Here is an 18,520-nt window from a genome sequence, read left to right as displayed (position 1 = left end):
TCCTTCTCACCAATCATTTTTAACATTTTGATGCATGTCTATGATCCCACTGGAGGAACAGAAAAGTTTACTGGCCCTCAATTTTCAGATGATGAATGGAACTCTCTAAATGTGCGATTTCTGTATGAGGTATAGTTCATTTTAAGCAATTCCAGTAAATGGGTGTCACTGATTAGGACAAATAGTCTACTTGTGCAACAGCACAAATGGTGTGTCTCATTCCCCAGCTTCCTCTGAGACAGGAGGACGAGGGAACAGTGGGGACCCAAGCCTTCGGGCGCCACTCTCAGAGCCACCTTGTCCGAGGGACCTGTCCAGCCCATGCTTAACCAAGTTAAAGGTTTACCTGATTATTTGCTGGCTTCCTGCCGCCTCACTACAAGGGCTGACACATCACGAGCACCTCACCTCTCCCCAAGGGCAGCAAGGATCCTGCCTATGACCCCAAAGGCACCCAGTGGGCACTCCTAAGAGAAGAGGGAGAGTCAGTGTCCACAACATTCCATCAGTAAGACTACGTGCACGGCCGGTCAGACTGGCCTCAGTGGCTGCAGCCATGCCCTCAAGCAGGACCAGCGGCTGGTTGTTTACATGGAAGGTTGGCCGAAAACAAACACTCCATGAGACGGGTTAACTTGAGGGTCGAAACAGTGCACTCAACGTGAACCACGGTGAAGATGTTATAAGACTGGACAAGCTGGAGCTCCATTCTACACAAGACCACGGTCCAGTTGGAACCCACGCAATAGCACAGCAAGAAGCAGCAGCACTGAACCAAATGGTGAGGCTTAAACAGTGATCAGGGAGGGAGAACGGGACTGTTCCAGCTGCTGAGAGCTGGCCGGCCAACCGAAGGCTCTTCGCTGGACACGACTAGAGGTGGATGCTGGCGAAAGCACAGTGCCCAGCTGCTCTGCAGCAGAACCAACTGGATCTAAACAGTCATCCGGGGATCCCAGGGTCACCTTCACATTGGCAGGTCAGGGCCAGCATGAGCACAGGAGTGCCCTTGGGCAGAGGGGAGTGGACAGTGTATGGAGGAGCAGCAGGCCGGGAAGGGCAGGGAGGGATGTCAAGGCAACAGGCACGACTTGGCCAAATGTTTCCCAAACTACAGTGCTCGTGATTAAAGTGTGCGTCCATGCCAGTGGTTACAAATTTATACTGGAAATAATCAGGTGGTTTACACTCATGGAAGGCATCAGCCCAGAGTTTAGCATAGTAAAAATAGTATGATTTGTGGGAGGCAATTAAGAACCATTTGCTCAGTGGATACAAGTCATTTGTTTGAAGAGCGCCAGCCTGGGAGACAGCTAGGTGGTGCTGGCTGTGGTCGAAGGGCGCTATCGACCCCACGAGGTGACGGGGGCTGCTGACAGCATCCCATCAGAATGCACACAAAAAGATGTTTTAAACACTCAGGAACACAAGCTGCTCCCCGAGCCACGTGTGGGGTGAAGCCTGCCAGGGACACGGTAGGTCCACAAGGACCACGCAGCCTCACAGCACAGGGGAAGGGCCACTGGCCTCCCATGAGCCCCCACTCTTAAGCACAACCTGACTTTTGAAAGAAGGCAGCAGTCTCAACAGGCTATCAGAAAACACACAAACTGTTAACAATTACTGATTGAGTTAATGATTTCACGAGCCTAAAATTAAAAGCATGGCTTTGCTCAGAAATTAATCATTTTACATCTCCCTCTCATAAACCCTCTGCAAGCCTGGCAATGGGTCCATGCCTCCATGGTCCAGTCCCGAGGCCAGCCAGACGTGTCCCCACTGGCTGTCAGCATCTCATTTAGTGACCTGGCTCAGTCTGTCAAAAGAGACACGCTGACTCCTGGTAATCTGTGGTAATTTCTTAAACCGAGCAGATTTCTCTAGACCGAGGGAGAGTCAGCCCAACAGTAGTGGGGATGGGGAGGTGAGGTCACCATGAAGCCCCTCAAGTCCAGCCTTGGGGTTCCTCAGAGGCAGGTGTGAAGGGACTCACACCAGCATCCCGGATGGTTCCATCTGACAGGAGGACCACCACACCGTGCCCCTTCCGTGTGATGGGCATTTTGAGGGAACAGACTCCACACGTCGGTGGTACAATGTGTTCACACTCAGAAACGTGTCTGACGTCGGTGGTACAATGTGTTCACACTCAGAAACGTGTCTGTAAATGCAGCTTTGCCAGAACACCATTCCAATTAGAGGCACACAAACTCCAATTTGTCTTAATCAAATCACACTGTAAATGCTTATATTCTAATTAGAAAATAATTTCTTTCCTTGCTCTCCACAATCTGACAGTTTCCACTGGTGGGGTGCACGTGTGGCAGTGCTCCACCCCCGGGCCCTGTCTTTCCAGGTAGAGGCTGCTGCCATTGGCTTTAATTATTATTAAACAAGCAAACGACATGCTATTAGACAAATATTAAAACAAGCCTTGCACTCCGTTATTAATTTGCACGATTCACTTTTAAATGCCGCAAATATCTCATTAATTTAATTTTAGGTGCCCACCAGTTTATACCGCATTTTACAGTCTAGAAGGCAATTTACTATTAACTGGCAAATTACATACACAGTGATTGTTAATTCTGCTCCTGCCTGCTTGGAAACTGTCTCTCTCTCTAATTTTTGACCTTCTTACAACGGGGTCAGGCACACAGGGAATACAAGGACTGGTGTGGAAGCGCTGGACATGGCATCTGTGACTCATTCTTTTAATTCACCGTGCTAATCAACCGCCTCCCTAGGTAATTGCTTCTTGCAAAGAGTTGGAAGCAGCAGCAAGAAGCCTGGATGGACGGGCAGCCGCCTCCCTGCCAGCTCCCTGGACTCGAGGGTCTGGGCCTGAACTCTGGTAGTTTTCAAATCCATGGCAAGAGATCAGGGGGGTTTGCTGAGTGGCCCAGCCCATGTGCCTCCCCCCTCGCCCCAGCTGCGGGTGGTTCATTATCCCAGGTCCTGGCTGCCCCTGGCCAGCCCAGGCCCGGAAGGTTAACTGGGAAGACCAGCAGCTCCAGGCCTGGATGCTGACGGGAAGCAGGCGCCCAGGGGACATGGCCTCGCTCTCCGCAGGACACACTGGGGGCTCAGCTTTCAGTGGGGCACACGGTGATTTTCTCAGCTCCACGCAAATCAGACAGGGGCTTCCAGGTCAGACAGGTTACGACCTCACCTTTCCCCTACTCCTGCTGGATCCCTTACAGCGTTTGAAACGGATATTCCCAGTAATGAGCGGGGTGGGGGCAGCAAACAGACCCGTGAATAGTCGCATTGAGAAGGCCGGCTGGGAGCACCATCTGATGGTTGTCCTCAAAGCAGTGGGCAACCAGGACCCCAGGATGGGGCGGAGCGGCCCAGGCCAGCAGGGACTGAGACTTGGACTAGGACAAGCTGGGGGCCTGGAAGAAGGCACTTTTCTGAGCAAGGAGAGGTCTGGGGGGGATAATGACTCTCCGGGGGAGCAGGGTGGTTGATGCCTGGCCCCTAACCCAGCTTTTCTCACCTGGTCCTGCCTCCCCAGCCCTGCCCATAAACACACCTACACCCTAGAGCCTGTTTAGAGATTCTAAGTCGGGGGGCCTGAGCCCCACCCCACCCGCCAGGATTTTCTACTCTGCAGAAGACAGGGTCTGTGTGCTGTCACATTTCTTCTCTAAGATGAAAGGCTATCCTGCCAGTGATAACCACAGCCATGCCTGCACGCCCTCCGCAGAAGGCCCACTCGTGCAAACACCGAAATTCAGCGGAGACTCACTAAGAATCCTGCCAGGGCAGGCGAGGCGGGTCTGCGATGATTTTTCCGTTTTTTTGTGGGGAGCGAGTTTCCTCTTAGCAGGACGTAGGCTCACAGGTGGAACTGTGTCAGGGGCCCAATCCCACAGCACCCAACCATGGTGGCCTGCGTGGTCACTGTGGGGTGGAGGAGGTCCCCGCTAGGACTCTGGCCACTGAGTCCTCCCAAGCAAGTGGTCAGGCTTCCTCCGGGTGGGCCTGCAGTTAGCTGAGCCCACCCACCCACCGTCCACACAGCCAGGAGCCCTGCGTAGACAGACACCACCTGTCCGTTAGTGAGGGACAGACCAGGAGGTGAGGCCTGGCCATCTTTTCCCAAAGGCCAGCTAGCAAAGTGGTGCAGCCCTGTGCCTGGGCTCACCGTGAGTCCGAGTGGCTCACAAAGGCGTCTTTGCCCTCGTGGCCCTCACATCGCCTGCCTGGGTAATGAGACACTCAGAGGCTCAAGCAGCACTCGGGCCAAGGCCACCTGAGCAGGACTCAGAGAGCCCTGCGTCCATCCAGCTGCAGCGTTACGACTGCCACCACCTGAAACTGGGAGCTTGTCCCCCAACACCCAGCACCATGCAGGGAGGGGGGCATCCAGGCCCTGGGGCTGCCGCCCACCAGGAGGACAGATCCTCTACTAAAATGCCACACCAGGCCCAAGGTGGGGTGGGCCTGCCCACTGGTGCCCACGGCGGCTGCACTCCTGCACAGAGCAGAGGCCTCCATCTGTGAACGCTGATAAGACATAACTCTAACTCTTCACCTTTGGCTCGCCTCTGGCTGTGGCAGCCCCATGACGGGACCGCTCAGGACAGTGTCCTGCTGTCTTCTTTACAGAAGCTGCTCACCCTGCCTTTCTTCCTCAGAAGGGGCCCTGGTGGTGCCGTGTGTAAGATGTTGGACTGCTAACCGAAAGATCAGCTGTTCGAATCCCAGGAGGAGGATCTGCAGTCCCCTCATATAAAGATCAGAGCCCCGCAGAGCTCAGAGCCAGAGCAACCAAGTGGGGTTCTCTCTGGGAGCTGCTTGGGGTTCAACTACACTTTCCAAAACCAACAAATAGACAAAAACCCTTCTGCCACCAAGCTTATTCTGAGTGACAGCTGCCCTGCAGCGGAAGTGCACCACGGGGTCCCCAGGGCTCTGAGCTCCATGGAGCGAATGCCTCACCTCCCCCCAGAACAGCTCATAGGTTCAAAGTGCTGCTTTGGTTAGCTGCCAAGTTCCTCACACTGCGCCACCAGGGCCCTGCCACCTACGTCCACGTTTGTGATACGCCTCAGTGGTTATAACCATGTTCAGATACATGCACTCTCATATTCTAACGAAGACGGCGTGAGACCTCTCCCTCTCTAACCTCAGATGAGAACTCCAGGGCTTAACCCAAAATGGGGTGGGGTGCCCCACGACCACTCTGCCCTGCCCACTTCTCACCTGGCCTTCAGCAGTGGGGCTAGGAGTATGTCCCCTCAGCCATGGCTCAGGTTCCTAGTACTCTGGCCTCGGGGAGAGTGCTGGGAGCTGGGCCCTCAGGTACCTTGCTCCTACCTGGCCTGGCTCCCTGCCATAAAGGCACGAAGTGACCCTGGTGGTTGGCACAGGTCAGCTGGGCACCTTGATGCAGTGGTCCAGCTTTCCTCGAGGGTCAGTTCAGGCCCGCCCAGTGACACTAGGCCTGTCAAGCAGTGGGCAGAAGGGGAACTCACTCCAAGAAGGGCCTCTAGGAGGAATGTCCTGCTACTTCCTGGATCCTCCCAGTGCAGGGGAGGCTCGGAGCCACGGGCTGCCCCTCGGGGAGCAGAGGGAGGGACCATCCTGCCTCACTGTAGAGCCGAGCTCTGTATACCCACAGACCTCTCCACACGCATTGCCCGCCAAGGCCACAGTCATCCCCCCATGTCAGACAGACCCCAAACACGCAGCCCACCACGGGGTCCCAGCTTCATCGCACCGTCCACCCTCAGGAAAACCCCACAAACGTGGCTACTGGGAGGCAGGACTTCAAAACATAAGCCATGAAGCTCTGCTTTCCAGACAGCATTTTTCTAGGAACAGTCCCAGCCCAGGGGTCAGCACAGCCACCAGAGCACACACGGCCTCCAGGAATCCTCCCCTGTGACAGGGCCAGCTCGACCAGCACCCAGTGACAGAGCTAGCTCGACCGGCACCCCAGTGACAGAGCCAGCTCGACCGGCACCCAGTGCCAGGCCTAGCTCGACCGGCACCCCAGTGATAGGGCCGGCTTACCTGGCACCCCAGTGGCAGGGCCAGCTTGACCAGAACTCAGCATCCCAGGAGGTCACAACAGGAAGACCCCACAGGTCAGGCAAAGTTGTTAAGAAGCAGGGCCATGGTGCTAAGACCCTGGCCTGACGAGAGACAGGATTGACACAGGTGCCTTGGGGACGCACTGTGACCTTGAGCACCTGGCCTGGCCTCCCTGGGTCCAGTGTCTTCAAGTGCCACACCAGGTCCAGAGCACAGCAGACGCTCAGCTCTGTGCACTCTGTTACAGTCACCCCAGGCCCAGCCTGTGAGTAGGTGCGACCACCCTGCATCCAGGGCGAAGGCTGTGGGCTGTACGTGCGTCACGTGGTCTCACTCCAGGACACACCAAAACCCAGAAGCAGGCCACGGGGGCCCTCCCACCCCTCGGAGACCCCACACCTTCTTCACATGCCAGCACCCAGTGGGGCTACAGACTCACCAGTGTAGACAAAGCGCCCAGGAGCGCCCTTGCAGAACTGCTTGGACTTGTAGGACAGAGTGACCTCGACGACTCCAGGGATGTGCCGTGGGGGGGTCTGGACACGGATGGCGTGCGGCGTGATCAGCTAAAAAACCGACAGTGAAGGCGCTCAGAGGTGCTGGCCGCGAGAGGCGGACACTTGCCAGTTGGATATAATTACCAAAATGAGCACAAATTGGACCATCGTCTTGGAATTCCACCTCCGATCTGTCACCCCGAGCTTCAGGATCTACCATGCTCTTTAAGAAAAATATCTGCAAATGATCCTGGGTTTCAGCTTGCAGGAAAAGCCACAGGGCATCATTCATATGAAAATTGCCACCATATGTCTCCGCAAACCTGCTTCCAGCACTAATTGGTGCAGTGGACAGCGGGACCTCCCACGGCAGGTTTGCAAGGCGGGGACAGGGTAGCATCCGGCACCCACCCATGCCAGGAGCCCCTGCCCCCCACCACCTACCCAGCAAGGGGGACTGTACCATAAGTGGCTCAGGGGACCATGGGGAGCCTGTCCATACCCTTCTGCACCCACACTCTCCAAGCACCGCCATGGGCTTACCTCACTCCACACCAGCATAGTCCCAAACACAACTTGAAGCCCATCAAAGAAGTTGTCTCCAATTATGATCACGGTGGCACCCCCTGTTGTCCAGCCTTCACTGGGGCTGATGGCTTTGATGCACGGAGTGGCTGTTCACAGAAGACAGAGAAAGGAGGGCAGCCCTCAGTGTCCATCCACCGACCCAGGCTCTGTGCCCTCCCGGAGACTCATATGCTGTTGTCTTAACAGCAAACTGCTAAATGTTTTACATCTCACGGGCAGGCCGTGGAATATTAGTGAGCACAGAAAAAACTCAACAGGCCAGGAGAGCAAATTACACGTCAGGGCCAAGACAACCACTCAAATGATTATACGCCAAGTGCACATGGCACGCCTGTCTATCACTCTGTGATCCAGGAAGACTCCGTCCCAGGTTGTCGGGGGATGCGGGAGCAAACACCAGGAGTCTTCAGAAGCAGCTGATGGGGCTGGTTTTTTTCTGTCCCAGAACTCTGCCTTTTGGTTCAAAACTTCCTCTTGTCACTCAGTCCCCGCACTTCACCCTCACCAGGAGGGAAACCTTCAGACACCTCGTATCCATGGCCTCGTGAAAAGCGTACACTTTACATCTAAGGTTGTTTGCTGACAGGGACCCCAGGCGACGGCCTAACCAGTCTCCCATGCAATGGTGGTGCTGTGCGAAGGCAGGCCTGCGGGTGGGGGATGGAGAGACAGGCGAGGGGGTGAGGGCCCAGCAGGGGCAGGGGTCCCCAGCAGGTGCTGCGAGTGGTAAGGGCTGGCCGGCTCAGGCTGTGGCCTCATGGAGCCGGCTTTGTTCTGGCCTTTGATCAGCTCTCCTTTTACATGGTGTTGGCAGCCCTTCCCTGCAGCCTTTGATGGTCTTCGTAGGCAGACTTCCACGGGAAGGGCCGCTCCGAGACGCCTGTGCGTCCGCCTGCCCTCTCACCTGCTAGAGTCTTCCTGCCCAGCTGGGTGCTGTCCTTGGCCTTGCAGGCCTCTGCCACCTTTGAGGCTAAGTGTAACCCTCCTTCGCTTCTCAGAGGAGGAAGACTACCGTCAGGCCTGCCTCGTGGATAACGACGTGGCCCATAGTGGGGCCAGGAGCCTTGCTCGTGGGGCCAGAGTACAGGGAGACCCCAAACTGTGAGCAGACCCAGACTGTGCCTGGGAACAATCCACTATCCAAGGGTGATGTGCTCTTTGGGGTCACCCTTTTTCCTGCAGCCTCCAAAACGGAGCACAGAGACGGGCCGCAGAACCAGGACCGCAGCCTGGGCCTCTGGTCTGCGTCCTCTTAGTTTTGGTTCCTGACCACCCCTGTGGACATGCATGTGGCCAGCAGGTGTGGCCACACTGACAGCCTGCACTCCCGACCACGCTCCTGACCAGCTGGGAGCCTGACCAGGGCGCTCGAAGCTCCGTTCAGCCTGTGTCCCCCGCGTGCGCCCCGGCCCCGCTCTGAACCCCGGGTCAGCCAGAGCTGCGTGTCCTCACGTGCGGAGTTCCCCAGAAGCCCACGTGCCTTGGCTTCCCCGCCGGGTCACAGGCCGCACCAAGTTAATCACCGTCAGCTATTGTTGTGGCTCACGCCGCCGGCATGCCACGTCCCTTTGTTTGCTCTCATGTTGGGCGCGTGGAGGTTATATTTGCTCATTCCACGTGCGCCTCCCTCCGCAGCAGAGGCACACACACAAGGAACCTGCCCTTAACTAGCGCTGTTGACTTCATGCTAATAAGTTCATACAAATTTTCATTTCTGAGGCTTCTGGATGACATTTGCTTTTCTTAATTGCATGGAGAGCATTTGAAAAGGATCAACCCTCTAAAGACTGACAAGGCTCCTCCAAGGGGGTGACCTTCATCAGCACAGCCAATTATGGCAAATAATTCACACAAAAAAAAATTACAGTAAACAAATTTACTTTGGAGGTGAGAAAAAGAAAGGGGGGAAAAAGTGCCTGCTCTCCGTGGGCAGAGGAGAGACGGCGATCCGGCAGCTGTGGCCCAGCGGAGCCGGGGCACCACACAACCCAGAGTGCCTCTCAGCAGACGTGGGGCGGGCAGCCTGGCCTCCTCCGGCCGATAACTATCTTCCTTCTGCCTGAATTTGCATACATTTCAATGCACATATAGAAGAGGAACATGTGTTCAATGGGGACCATAGCAAAATGAATTACACAGACAGCGTTAGAGAGCTAATGATAAGCACACACAATGCACTGGGGCAGATGACAGGAGCTGGGCGAGCCCAGGAAGGTGGCAGCGGCCTGGCTCGCCCACAGCTGCGCACGGGGACCGGGGTGCTCACGGGGCCTCAGCTGAGGGGCACAGCCCCGAAGACAAGAGCGTGAACTGAGGGACGCAGGAACGAAGCGGGATGGGTCCCAGGCTCTGCCCCTCAGGAACCGGTCCGGCCTTCCTCCAAGCCCTTCTTTCTCATGGCCAGCAACTTCCCTGATGGCCGCTGGGGCTAGGGTGGGCCTGGCAGCCTGGGCCTGCAGCAGCAGGGAGGGAGCGACAGGAGCTGGAAGCCACGCCGCTGACCAGGCGCAGGGCTGCGGGCTCCCTCGCAAGCGGCTTCCCATTAATCAGCACGCTCCCGGTAAGCCCGGTGCCTGTCACCTAGCCTCTCACAATATTGAGGCGCTCACTTGGGCCTAATCTTGCCTCATGAAGACCCCTTTGTTCTGCCTGCTAAAATGTCTTGTAATTGTGCTTAGGATGTCCAGATGGCTGGCTGATACTCCAGCTGATAGGATTATACCTTTTACCTCTCCTAGGACCATCTGTTCGCTTTAACTCGCTGAAGCCCTGCAGCCCGCATGCAGTTGTCCTTATTGCATAAACCTAACCGCATTACGGTACTTGGCATGCAAATCGCTTCAGCGCTGCAGGCCGGGGCAGCCTGCTCGTGCAGGGTTTAAACAGGGTTGGAGCGGTTGGCCGGGGGGAGAGGGACAAGGGGAAAATGAAAGACCACATTCGGCCGGGCTGTGCTCAAAGGGAGATGTGGTGTTCCCCTCTCTGCGTTCAATACTGTAAATAATTTGCCTTGCTTTTGTGAGCGCGGAGGCCTGGTGGCACGTCTCCATGAGGCAGCAGGGGGAATTAGTTTACTTGGAAACCAGGAGTGAGTGTGTACACACCGCTGGTAGGATCAGACGATTGGATAATGAGGTACTAGCTGGAGGGTGGTGACAGGATGCTTGGGGCTGTGGTTTATGGGGGTGTGCTCTCCTGCAAGAGGGGGGCTCAGCTCCCCACCCCAGAGCATGCCTGACCCAGGCACAGGGGCACTGAGCAGGAACTCCAGCCAGGCCTCAGAAGGACCTGGTAAGTGTGACTGTTCAGAAAGAACAGACCCTTCGTGACTGGGACCCTCAGTCTCCCTTCACGCCTGTAACAAAACTCACACGATGGCTCAAGTTTGAGCCGCAAGCATAACGGCCTCTCATGTGAAGAGTGACACCAATAACCACTCTTACAAGAACAAGAGAGGAAGACCCTCAACCAGGTGGGCGTACATGGTGACTGCAGCGGTGGGCTCAAGTGTGATTGTGAGGATGGCACAGAATAGGACAGGGTTTAGAGCTGCTGTTCGTGGGGTCGCAACGAGTCATACTCGACAGCACCTAACAGCATATAAACAATGCCAGTTCACCTCCCCCCGTTGTTCTGTGGGACAGACAGGTAATCTTCCCCCACTGGAGGGTCAGCTACGGTTCTCACTTGATGGTAGTGAGGGGATGGTCCATATTACCTAGAGGAAAGCATGTGCCCAGGGAAGAAGTGCAGAAGGCAGGAAGGGAGATTCTAGAGGGGCGAATGGAAACCAGAATCCCAGGAAGGGCCAAGGAAGAGTGCCTTCTACGGCAGGGATTGTGTTTTATGTCAGAAAACAAAGTATGAGTGTGAATGGTTGACTGGAAAAGCAAACTGCTCTGAAAACTTTCACCCAAATAATAATTTTTAAAAAGCAAAGCAAACCAGAATATACTTGAAGACTGATGTTTTAAAAAAGTAGGAGTCCTGTCTTCTAGTTGAGGTTGCTATCTTCTGGAAGAGCATGACCAAGCAGCAGTGACGATGAAAGCTCTGATTCGGTGACTCCTCCCCATTCCTTGGAGAGCTACCCACACCAGATCTCACAGAAATTGCATTTTCCAAAGATGAGTCACTTTCTGGGTTGGGACAGGAAGTCCCTGCCTCCTTCCAGAAGCACTGCTGAAACGACTTGGTTTAAATGTTGTTAAAATACTGAGAAACAAACAGAGGAAAAAACATCCCCAACAAGACTACTTCCGCAAACCGCACCGACAGGCTGGGCCCCGTCTCCGAAGTGCCCAAGAGCAGCCTTTATTTTTCTAAACGTGCTGTGTTCTGCTTACAGTGAAATGCTTTTTCATGCTACTTACAAAAATAAATACTTGTACTTTGCTCAGATCATAATAGCTCATTAGAGGAGGCTGGCGTGGGCCAGACGCAGCCCCACACCGCGGCTGAGGGCCTCCTTGAGCCGGTGGCGTTGCACGCCGGGTCCTCTGGGGAGACGTGGAACTGAGGCCGAGGAGCCAACCTCCTTAATTGTGAGGCTCATTAGAGAGGTTGCTAAGCAAAGCACACACCTACCTTCCGCGCACGGGAGCCAGATAAACAACACGTCACGGGCTCTAACGGCTGGCAACCTTTAATTACGATATTTTTGTTCTCCTCTACCTTAGTCATTAACACAGAAAAACAAATTAGTTTATTTTTGTGGGCCGTGGAACAATCATGATGCATCTTCCCGTTGGTTGGTCTGAATCAGAGTTCATTCTGGTTGTTGGTGCAGCCTTCACTCATCGCTCTGTCTGCCATCCATTCACCTTGCACGTGGATTTTGTCTTAAAACCATTTCATTTTATGGACTATTTGTTCCTGAGGAGGAAGCCGGCCTGTTCCGTGCCCAGTTGACTTTTCCCAAAAACCAAGTCGTGTTACTGTCTCAGCATGTGCTAGAGGTCTCCCGCCTCCCATCTGATGGTGGAGACGTGTCTGAGGGTAGAAGGCGGGGAATGGCGACTCTTGAGGACCCCGCAGCTGCACGTGGGGCCCGTGCTTCAGTAAACACTCTCTACAATCTGAGTTGTTCTGAATTCTGACTTCACATGCTTTCCCTATCTCATACTCTTATCAAAACTCTTTTCACAGCAAAACAACAGTCAACTGCTGGGCAGCATTTAGTAAAAGAATATTTATGCTCCTGTGTTTCTCATTCCCTCATCTCTCTCCACCTCTCTCCCACGTGCACAGGCTCACACATACCTGCAAACAAGTGTACTCCTGTGCGCGCGCGCACACACACATTTTTTTTTAGAACCCACCCATTACCATTGAGTCAATTCCTATCCCACGCTGGGTGCCAAGGGGCTTCAGGGGGCTAACAAGTAGGGAGCAGACCACCAGACCTTCCTTCCAAGGCACAAAGGGTGGATTTGAACCTCCAATCTTTCAGTCAGCAGGCAAGTGTTTCATCATTCGTGCCACCCAGTGATTGCCATCCCATATACATACATGCATGCATACATATATGCCTGTGGGCGTACACCTGTGTATACACATATGGACACACATGCATGTGCATGGACACGTGTGTACATCGGTGCCTGCCTGTACACGTGTATGCATGCATGTACACACCTTTCCACATTTACATACACACTTACATACACACTTACATACACATATATACGTGGATGCATGTTTGCTGTTATTATGTACCATCGAGTCAGAACTGACCCAAAGCTGACCCTCAAGCAGGTTTTCCAGAGGCAGTAAAATCTCAAAGGAGAAGATTGCCCATCTTTCTCCTGTGGAGCACCTGGTGGATTCAAACCCATGTACCTTTGGGTTGGCAGTGCAACTTCTTACCACTAGGCTGCCAGAACTCCCTATGCAGGCCCACATATACATGCCTGCACACATAAACACACACGTATGCATAAACACTGATCGATAGATAGAGACAAACAGACGTTTGCACGAACATCTATGCTGTGGTGACGGTGGTGAACATCAAGTTAGAACCGACTCCTATGACCCTCCAGAACAGGTTTTCAGAGACTTTAAAGCACATAGAGGACACTGTCCATCTTTCTCCCGCAGAGCTCCTGGTGGGTTTGAACTGCACAACTCCATATACACTGGGTCACCAGAGCCCCCTTGCACAACTGTAGACTCGTGTGTGTACATGCCCACAGGCATGCATGTATGCACCCATACATCTGTGAGTACACAGAGAACAGCTGCACACACATCCACACAACAACACACAGACACTAAGGAAACAGACAGATGCCATCAAGGCAGGTCTGATGCGCCCTGGGAGGGGCACAGTCAATGGCTGGCTTTCACAGCCGAGATCTCCAGGCCTTTCCTCCAAGCCACCAACGGTGGACCTGAACCTCCAGCCTCTGAGTTGGCAGCCAAGTGTTTAATCATTTTTGCCATTTGAGGACTGCCTACTCTCTATCTCACACACACACAAACACGTGCGTACTCACTCGCACTCATGTCCACATAAACATGCAAGCACATGTGTACACACAGTGATGACCCTCCCAGGCTCCCTTCGGCTGACAGGACCAGGCTGCACTGTCCACTCAGCAGACACAAGCGTGTCTGGGAATGAATCTCACGATGGGGACACTCAAAAAGTAAAAAACCAAACCAATTAAAATGGCAAGAAAAGCTGGAAGCAACATAAAGGTGAGAAACAAACAAAACGGATGGTACAGCAGTGAGGTGCATGTGAGAGGGAAGGGACCCCACAAAGGAGCTCAGAGGGAACCCCCACCCCACCCTGGCTGGCCCAAGGTCTGCTAATGGCAATGGACATGGATTAACACAAAGATGGTGCAGCATAACGGAAGCATGGCAAAGAATAATTCAGACAAGCGTGTAACATGTGCCTACCATTTTCCAGATAAGAAGGGGCCGTACCTTCTGACGGGTCCAGGCGGCGGGCGCGGCGCCCGTGCTTGGAGTTGTTGTGCACAAACATGTTGTCGGACACGGCCAGCACGTGGCCGTCCACGTTGACGGTCGTGGATACCACCACCTGTGGAGACGAAGTGCATTTCAACCCACAGCTGGCAACAGGGAGCCCAGCATCCCTTCAGGAAGAAGAAACACATCCAGACCCACTCGATGGAACCCCCAGCAGCCTGCAGGACAGACAAACTGCCCCGCGGTGTTCCTGGGCTCAAACCCGTCAGCCTGCAGGACAGATGACTGACCCGCAGCATTCCTGGGAGCCCCCGTAGGCCTGCAGGACAGACAAACTGCCCTGCTCTGTTCCTGGGCTCAAACCCCTGTCAGCCTGTAGGACAGACAACTGCCCTGCGGCGTTCCTGGGAGCCCCCGTAGGTCTGCAGGACAGACCAACTGCTCTGCTCTCTTCCTGGGCTCGAACCCGTCGGCCTGCAGGACAGTTGGAACTGCCCTGCGGCATTCCTGGCACAGAGTCCAACTGGAGCAGACTGCCCCGTCATTCCCCTGTGGAGTGGCTGGTGGGTTCAAAGCCACAACCTTTCAGTTACCAGAGGGGAGAGCAAAGCAGCCTGGGAGACCTGGGAGCAGAGGGAAGCGGGGGTTGCTGGAGGGGAGCTGCCGCCCAGCCTTTCTGACTAATGACAGTGGGTTGGTTGTGTGTTGTGGTGTGTTTTGACTCACGATCACTTCTCTTCAGAACTGGCCGTACTAATTACGGTTTAATCTCCTATTATGCTAACAAGTGAATTCGATTCAGAGAAATATTCTTCCAGCCATTAGCTTCAGAAACACCCCTCGAGCCACTCATTTTAAAGCTGCTGTTTTGATTGATCTGTTCACATATTGATTAGATAGTTTATCTAATTAAAATCTGTTCACTTGAGACTGTCCTTCCATGTCGGGCAGTGAGGGTGCGGAGTTGCCAAAAAGGCTTCATAAATCAGAAAGCACTCGGCACTGGATCCGACCGGCACGGAGCCCGGGTCAATGCCACAATTACATTTAATGTCTGATAATGAACTTTTTTTGCATCTGAAAATCCCACGCCGAGTGTGAAGAGAGAACATTTTTCCATGCAGGAGCTGTCCCACTCAGGCACACCACGGGCCAGAGAGGACCCCATGTCACAGGCTGCCTCCAGTCATGAGGGGCAGCTATTCGTTCTGATGACCTGGTTCAGGGTGGAGATGGGCCAGGCCTTCCCCAGCCCCTGTCGCATGGTACTGGAAGAAAACAACGCACCTTCAGGGGCACCTGGCTGACCTAGACACCTACCCAGGTGGGCCTGGAACCCACCTCACAGAAATGGTCCAGAGTGCAGGACACGGAGGCCCGGGCTAGGGGTCCTTGTACCACACGAACCCACGTGGTCACTGTGTTCAGAGAGGCCAGGACAGCAAAGACAGGTGCTCAGTTTAGCCTGGTCCTTGCAGGAGACAAGTATGCTCAGAACCAAGACTTGGGGTGAGGGAGCCTAGCTCCTGCCACGGCTGGGGTGCACCTGGTCAGGCTTTGGGGTGCTGTGAGAGTCAGTGCCACCCTAGAGACCCAGAACCTTCCAGGGACATGAGTGTCTTCAGCAGGCCATCCGGACTCACTGTATCCAACCAGCGAGGTCACAAGGGGACCCAGCACTACACACTCATAGCTGAACCCACGTCAGAGTTGCCAAAGCAGACAGCTCAGCAGGGGTGCGCCCGGGGCACCCCAGTTCCCTCATTTTGAGCCTCCTCAGCAACCCTCTTCCTGCTGGGCAATGCCAAGTTCCTTCCCACAGCAGCAGGTTCATCCTCAGGATGGCAGGTTCACAAGGGGCTCTTGTCCGGTCCTGGTCATCTCAACAGCATCTTCATTTACTGCCAGTCACAAGGGGACCACATTGTTCTTCCAAGTTCTGGTGGGAAAGGGCTTTCTACTTTGGTGCCAGTGCTGGGCAGGAACTAAGCCCTGGTGACGTGGAGGTTATGCTAACTCAAAGGTTGTAGGTTCAAACCCACCAGCCACTCCATGGGAGAAAGATGAGGTCATCTGCTTCTGGGAAGATGGTGGCCTCGGGAATCTTTGGGGCAGCTCTGCCCGGTCCTGCAGTGTGACCGTGAATCAATGACAAGCATGGGTCAGGCGGGGGTCACTGGGGACATGGCCAGTGGCTTGGTTGTTTACCATAAAAAATCAGCCTCGTGGTCTGAAAACCCGGTCTCTGGAGACCCTGTGTGGCCCAGACCTTCATAGACACGCACATGGGGTTTCCACGAGGTGGGGTCAAGTCCATGGCAGGTTAGACAGCAGACCTTGGAGCCTTGGCCGTGGAGATGAGGGACTGTCCTACACCCCGGATGCTCTCCTACCAGTCCACTGGCCAGGCCCCATGCAGGGCGCTGCCAGAGTTCCATGTTCACAGTGCCAGGCCCAGGCCCAGGCCCTCCCTATGTCTCCTAGACCTCAATAAACAATCAAGAAAAGAATGACACAATTTTTATAAAAGGGAGCCCGTCTTGACCCTGCTTTCTCTGTACACGTCAATCGTCAAGGGGAGCGAGGTACCTGGTGGAAAGGACGCAGACCAGCTGTGACCTCTGCAAAGGGGTGGAGACCAGAGCCCCGTGGAAAACAGAGTCCCTCCAGGCCATGAAGTCTAGCTAAATCTTCTGAGAGGCAGGGAGATTAGCTAAAGAGACTGGCGGAAGTCCTTGTAGCAATGATGGACTCCACGGTCAACCCCAAGACCACTTGTGATGAGGCTTCATTCTATCTCGAGCGAGACAAAGAGGCTACAGCCAACTGGTCAGGGTGTGATTCTGTACTCAGCTCAGCTGGATCAATACCTCCAGGGCCTTGGGAAACCAAGATGCATGAAAAATGGTGGTCTGTCTGCAATAAACTCACTCCCCATGCACGTGGTCCGCACTGTGGGCCCAAAACCCCCAGATCCTCTGCTCACTAAAGGGCTGGCTGTGGTCAGATGTGCTGCACCGGCTCCTGGGTCACACTGTCCCATGCACAGAGGGGTGACATGCTGCCCAGCCTGTGCTGTCCCCAGAACCAGTTGTGGCCTGGACCCTATGGTCCCTAAGGTCCTTATCAGCTGGTTTCCAGAAGTGGATCTCAGGCCTCTCTTCCTGGTCCATTTTAGTCACAAAGCACCCATGACACCTGTCCAACATCCTGGCAATGCTCAAGTGTCTACAAAGGGAGAGGGAAGTGCCAGGCTCGAGGGACACTAGCCAGGAATCAAACCTGCATCTGCACACAGAATCGGGAAACTGCAGCACTGACCCAGCAACGACACGGGCCTATGCTAAACCTCTGACTAACACCTGTGAACTTTATTGATGAGAGAAGCTGGACCCTATGAGGAGGACTGTGGTATCAGAATTGTAGGGAGAATCATCAAAAACCTGAATTAGGAGGATGACACAACCTTGCTGCTGAAAGTGAGGAGTATTTGAAGCACTTGTTGCAGAAGATCAAGGAATGCAGCCTCTGGTATGGATTGCATCTCAATGTCAGGAAAACAAAGATTCTTACCACTGGACCGAGTTAGTGTCATGATGGATAGTGAGGAGAGTAAAATTATCAACAGTTTCATCTTGCTTGGATCCACAATTAACACCCTTGGTATCAGTAGTCAGGAAATAAGGAGATGTGTTGCACTGGGAAAATCTGCAGTTAGGGACCTCTCCAAATTACTGAGGAGTAGTGATGACAGTTTGAAGACTAAGGTGTGTCTGATTCAGGCCATGGTCTTTTTGATTACTTGCTATGCATCTGCGAGCTGGGCAATGAATAAGGATGACAAAAATAATTGATCCACTTGAGCTGTGGTGCTGGAGAAGAGCACTGAACATCCAATGGGCGGGCAAGAGAACAAACATTTATGTCTTGGAGCCGGTGCAGCCGGAATGCTCTTTGGAGACCAGAATGGTGAGGCTTCACCTCACATCCTTTGGGCAAGTTGCTAGCAGGGGCTATTCCCTTTGAGAAGGACATGATGCTGGTCAGTGAAGGAAAGGAAGGCCCTCAACCAGATGGGCATGGTGGCTACTGAAATGGACTCTTGTGTCAGAAAGTGTGAGGATGGCACAGGACAGGACAGGGTTCAGATCTTTTGTTCATAGGGGCACTATGAGCTGTGCTCAACTCAACGGCATCTAACAACAACAACAGCAACCCCCAAATAAGAATGCCCCGTCCTACCGAGGCTCCTGAGTACCACGTGAGCCCCCACAGCCTTTCTCCATGAGCTAGTCACTCCTGTGTCACCTCATGACGCAGCCCACAAGCAATGAAAAGTAGCAAAATGTCCTATCACATGTGCCAGGACTAACACCCAACCAGAAGCAGAAGCTAGCATGGAGCCAAAGGCGTTGTTCATCCCTCCAGCCGGCGTGCCATGC

The 18,520-nt window shown here is 54.1% G+C and overlaps 1 protein-coding gene across 2 annotated transcripts in view; it reads right to left on the bottom strand.

Moving 5' to 3' along the window:
- EBF3 (early B-cell factor 3) overlaps positions 1–18,520 on the bottom strand; it is a 145,356-nt gene that overhangs the window by 26,699 nt on the left and 100,137 nt on the right. For both annotated transcript variants that reach the window (XM_006879863.1, XM_006879862.1), the window contains exons 7-9: positions 14,073–14,190; positions 7,089–7,219; positions 6,488–6,614 (exon numbers count right to left, since the gene is read on the bottom strand). In XM_006879863.1, coding sequence (XP_006879925.1) covers positions 6,488–6,614; positions 7,089–7,219; positions 14,073–14,190 — 376 coding nt within the window. The remainder of the gene's footprint in view (positions 1–6,487; positions 6,615–7,088; positions 7,220–14,072; positions 14,191–18,520) is intronic.

The sequence above is a fragment of the Elephantulus edwardii genome, unplaced genomic scaffold (genome assembly GCF_000299155.1).
Source record: "Elephantulus edwardii isolate Elephantulus edwardi_28Jun2011 unplaced genomic scaffold, EleEdw1.0 scaffold00006, whole genome shotgun sequence".
Classification (NCBI taxonomy): Eukaryota; Metazoa; Chordata; class Mammalia; order Macroscelidea; family Macroscelididae; genus Elephantulus; species Elephantulus edwardii.
Note: the sequence above shows the minus strand (reverse complement) of the source record. Positions and strands in the feature narration are given on the sequence as shown.